Here is a 4,746-nt window from a genome sequence, read left to right as displayed (position 1 = left end):
GACAGCCTCCAACGCCTGGGCTCATTATCCTCCCACTTCAGCCTCCAAGTAGCTGGGACTACAGGTGCATGTCACCACGCCCTGCTAATTATTTTGCTTTTTGTAGAGATGGGGTCTCTCTTGGCTCATCTTGAACTCTGGGCCTCAAGTGATCCTCCCACCTCTGCCTCCCAGAGTGACAGGAGGACAGACACTGTACCTGGCCCAATGCTTCGTTCTTACCGTGGAATACTACGCAATTATAAAAGGTCATATTATGGAAGAGGGTTTAATGTTTGTTATACTATAATATTAAGGAAAATGCTTTTGTAAAAAAAAGATATATGATAGATAGATGGATAGAGTCATGACAAGAGACTACAAAACTACACATCAAAATAGCCACAGTCTCTGTGGCACAGACCCACAAAATACCCACAATCCCTGGGGAGTGGGATTGTGGATATTTTTTTTCTTCTTTGGGCTGATCTGTATTTTTCCTTTCTCCCTACTTTAAAGAATATGAAAGTATTTTCCCCTGAGTCTTCAACTGGGAAACCAACACGTGATTGAAAAACACAGCAATGGGCTGAACATCTGCTCAACTCCGAGGCACCTGGAGGGCTCCTCACAGCTCCCAGAACCTTCCAACCTGGTTTCCCATCCCAGCTGCCCTCAGCATCTGCCCCAGCCCCATTCCCCACACTGGCAGGACCCAGCCCCCAGGCTGTGTCTCTGTCCCACGTCCCCTGTCCCGTCCCTCCCCATCCTGTGTTCCATCCCTCCTCCTTTCCCACCTCCCCCAGCCCACCTGGTCCCTCAGTCCCACAGATGGCTGTCTCCCTATTGGGCATGGGGGGCCGTCAGACCACCTCAGCGGAGGCTTCTGCCTGCTCTCAGTGCTCGCGTCCCCTCGACACGTAGATCTGTCTTTGAGCCAAATGATGACCTCTGTCCAACTTTTGTCTTTGCCTCCATATGTTTCTAATTTATACCCACCACTACTGCCCAAGAAAAGTGAGCTGAGTTCTAGTGTTAAAATGAGAAGGAAGGAGAGATTAAGAGCTCAGCCAAGTTGGCAGAGGAGGACAGCCACCAGTGCAGGATGCGGCTGGACATTCTTATGGCCCCAGGACATTAAACTGAGCCCTGAGCTTCCTGGGGGCCAAGAAGAGTTTTCACATTAGCTCTCCACTGCCTGATGCTGGGCAGCGAGTGGGGTCTGTCCCCAGTCCAGGCCTTGTAAGCAAAGGTGCCCATGGCTGGGGGGGCTGGTCTCCAAGAAGTCCCATCAGCTGCCAAATCAGCCTGGGGGTGGGACCTGGTGCCAGGAACACTTACAAGAACAGAGACACTTTCACCTCCCGTTGACTCTCCAAAGATGGTCACAGAGCCTGGGTTCCCTCCAAAGTTGGCGATGTTGTCCTGCACCCAGCGCAGCGCGGCCACCTGGTCCAAGTGACCCCAGTTCCCCCGGCTGTGTTCGTCCCCTGTACTGTAAGAGAACAGGTTGGGGAGGGCAGCACAGACGCCATGGCAGGGCTGTCAGGACTAGAGACGGGGCTGGGGGCTCTCGGTGAGCCTTCCGGAATAGGCTGGGCTTCCACGCCCCTGACGCAGGGGTCTTCCCCTGCCTTCCGTTCCCCAGCATGTGCTGCTGTAGGGCTCTACATTCACTCGTCCGGACAGGATTTACTGAGCATCTGCTCCATGTGGAGTCTCAAGGAAGGTGACAGCTCAGTGATTCGCCCAGGATGACCCACTGGTAGGCACAGCAGTGCCCAACGCTGTCCTAGGAACTAGAGCACAACTGAGAACAAAACAGGGAAATCTCTGACTACAGTAAGCTCTCAGTACAGTCTACAAACAAATAAACAGATAAATATAGAATAAAATATCAGGGAGTGAAAGTGCGTTGAGGAAAAATAAAATGGGGTGAGGGAAAAGGCAGGGGTGGGGTGGTGGGTGCTACTTCAGATCACGTGACCAGGGAAGGCCTCTCGGACGCTGCGGCATTTGAGTAGAAGCCTGAATGAAATGAGCACGTGAGCCTTGCCAATATCCAAAGAAGGCAATTCCAGGCAGAAGAAACAGCAAGTGCAAAGGCCCTGGGGCCCAGTGAGTGCTGTGTGCACGTAGGAGGTGCAGCTGGAAAGAGCCCTGTGGACCTGGGGAAGCACGTTGTGTGTCATCCCAGGTCACGTGGGAAGCCCCTGCAGGTTTGTGCAGAGGAATCACAGGACTCAATCTATGCCTGATCTGATCTCTCTGGCTGCTGTGTGCATCAGCCGCAGCACAAAAGTCGCAGAGTGACCAAGTGAGTGGCTGTGACAATAATCCAGGCCAGAGCCAGACAGGCTGATTAGGGTGAAGCAAGGGAGGGCAAGAAACAGCGGGACTCTGAGTACATGTCATGGTGGAGCAGGAGGATCCGCTGCCGCCTGCGTGCGGGCTGTGGGGCAGAGAGAAGAGTCCAGGCTGCCCTCGCGGCTTTACCCCGGGCAACTGGGAGGACGGAGCCTCTGGCAGCTGAGCGGGGGGCGCTGGGAGAAGCAGGGGCGCCTCTGCCTGGGGAGGGCGTGGGAGTCCTGGCTCGGTGATTCCGTGTGAGAGTGAGGGGCCTCAGACAGCCCGTGGGGACAGAGGAGGTAGCTAGCGAGGGTGTCTGGGATTCAAGGAGAGGTGGCCAAACCACGGGGCTCTGACAGTTCCCTGGGGATCACTGGGAACTAGTGCAGAGGGAGAGGGAGACACGCAGAGTTCCAAGGACAGGGACAAGGAGGGGCCCACAAAGGGGCTGAGAAGGAGCAGTCTGTGGGCTGGGAGGCGGCACCAAGGGAAGGAAGCATGTCACAGAGGCGTGAGTGGCCCTGTGTGGCTGCTGCTGAGAGGTCAGGGAAGGCTGGGCCGAGGGCAGGTAGAGGTCATGGGGACCTTGACAGGAACAGCCTGGCGGCGTGGTCAGGGGAAAACCTGGCTGGCGTGAGTGGAGGACAGACAGGGAGGAGGGGACTGCAGACAGGACACGTAGCAGCTTTCCTGTAACGGGCAGCAGAGGCGTGGCCGTAGGCGAGAGGGATGTGGAGTCTCAAGGAAGGCGCAACCTCGGGGACTGGCCCGGGACGCCCACTGGCAGGCCCAGCAGAGCCCGTCCGCCTGCTCCCTGGGTCTTCCCAGCAGTGAGCGGATCCGCCCCCACCCGCCCGTCACACCTGGGGCAGGTGTTCTGGGTCAGGTGCACTCCGAGGAGGCTTAGGGTCACTGTGCCGGGAAGGAAACCTGCTTCTCGTCCCCACAAAGAAGCCTCTAGCCTTGACTGCTGCATGTGCCAGATTTCTAAGAAGACATGGGGGGAGTGCACCCCGACACTCCTCCAGGGAGCGGGGCTCACTGGGCTCACTGGGCTCAGGTGCTCTGACAACCTCCCATCTCCAGACACCCATTCCTTCCCCCACAAGCATTTGCTGAGCGTCCTCTTTGACTCTGCGCCTTCCTTCCTTTTGCAGAAGGAAAATGTGTGAAACTTTACTGCTGTGAAAGGCTTGAAGGCAGAATGTGGAACGTGCTGGGGCAGCACAGGTGAAAAGGAGATGAGTACTTCAAAGGAGGCAACACGTGGGCTGGGCCTTGCAGGGTGAATAGGAGTTTGCCAGGTAGAGTGGGCATTCCTGGCAGAGGTCACAGCATATGCAAAAGCTCAGAAGCAAGCAGATTTGTGTGGCTGAGGAATGAGAAGGTAGGTGGGGCCTGATTATGAAGGGACATGAATGCCTTTTTTAAGGACCTTAGCAAACGTCTCCTGAGGGCTGACATGACCAGCGCTGGGTCCTGGTACCCTCACTTTGGGACCAGAGTGCAGGGAGGAGAGCCCAGAAACTTACCTGAAGAATCCCCAGATGCCCACACGGTACTGAATGGTCACCACCACCACGTTTTCATGGGCAGAGAGGGCCACGCCATCATAGGTTGAGGCCCCGCCCACCACCATACCACCTCCGAAGATCCACACCATCACCTGGACAGGGACGGACACCCGCGCTGGTTAGAGGAAGCAGAGCTGGGAAGGACTGAGAGGATGGCTGGTTCGTCGCCTACCACTTGGCCGTGACTCAAGCAGGCCATTACCCAAAGTCCACCAGTGCCCAGCAAGGTTGCAAAACATAACCTCTGTCCTCCCAGACCCTCCCAGGTAGAGCCCAGGCTACCACCCCACTCAATGCACCCTGGCTGCTGCTGCCTTTCTCCCCAGCCCCAGTGCCACCTCCTTACTCCACAGGCTCTTAACACTGAGAACATCACCATGGGAACAATAGCAAAGGCTAAGGATGCCCTGTCGGGGTGACACTCCCATCACCCTCACGCTGGACCTTGCATCCAGCTCTGTGTAGACACGTACCCGCGCTTGCACGGCAGCTGCGTCTCAGTTAGCTCTTTCGAGGTGAACTGAACTTCTCTGAGCATCAGCGTTTATCTCAAGAAGCACACATGCCCTGACGGTAGCTCTTCCTAATATGCCTCCTTCCTGCCTCCCCAAATCCTACACACCCTGCAAAGCCCAGCCTGGGACCCACCTCCTCCAGGAAGTCTTCAGACACTTGACCAATATTATCTGGGAACCTACTATGTGCCGGGGACTGGGATAGGAACTGAGGGTGAGAGTGGACACAATGATTCACAATTCTTGGTTCTCACATTTAAAGAGCTCACATAACAGGGAAGCAGTGTGAGGGGCTAAAATAACTATTTTGTATTAATAATAACACTGTT

The 4,746-nt window shown here is 55.6% G+C and overlaps 1 protein-coding gene across 1 annotated transcript in view; it reads right to left on the bottom strand.

Annotated features, from left to right (window-relative positions):
* The window catches only part of LOC105825012 (liver carboxylesterase 1-like), a 124,026-nt gene that overhangs the window by 41,796 nt on the left and 77,484 nt on the right, over positions 1-4,746 (bottom strand). The window contains exons 7-8 of the mRNA XM_012662671.1: positions 3,861-3,994; positions 1,321-1,474 (exon numbers count right to left, since the gene is read on the bottom strand). Of these exons, the coding sequence (XP_012518125.1) occupies positions 1,321-1,474; positions 3,861-3,994 (288 nt within the window). The remainder of the gene's footprint in view (positions 1-1,320; positions 1,475-3,860; positions 3,995-4,746) is intronic.

Source organism: Propithecus coquereli, unplaced genomic scaffold, assembly GCF_000956105.1.
Source record: "Propithecus coquereli isolate 6110/MARCELLA unplaced genomic scaffold, Pcoq_1.0 Scaffold770, whole genome shotgun sequence".
Classification (NCBI taxonomy): domain Eukaryota; kingdom Metazoa; phylum Chordata; class Mammalia; order Primates; family Indriidae; genus Propithecus; species Propithecus coquereli.
Note: the sequence above shows the minus strand (reverse complement) of the source record. Positions and strands in the feature narration are given on the sequence as shown.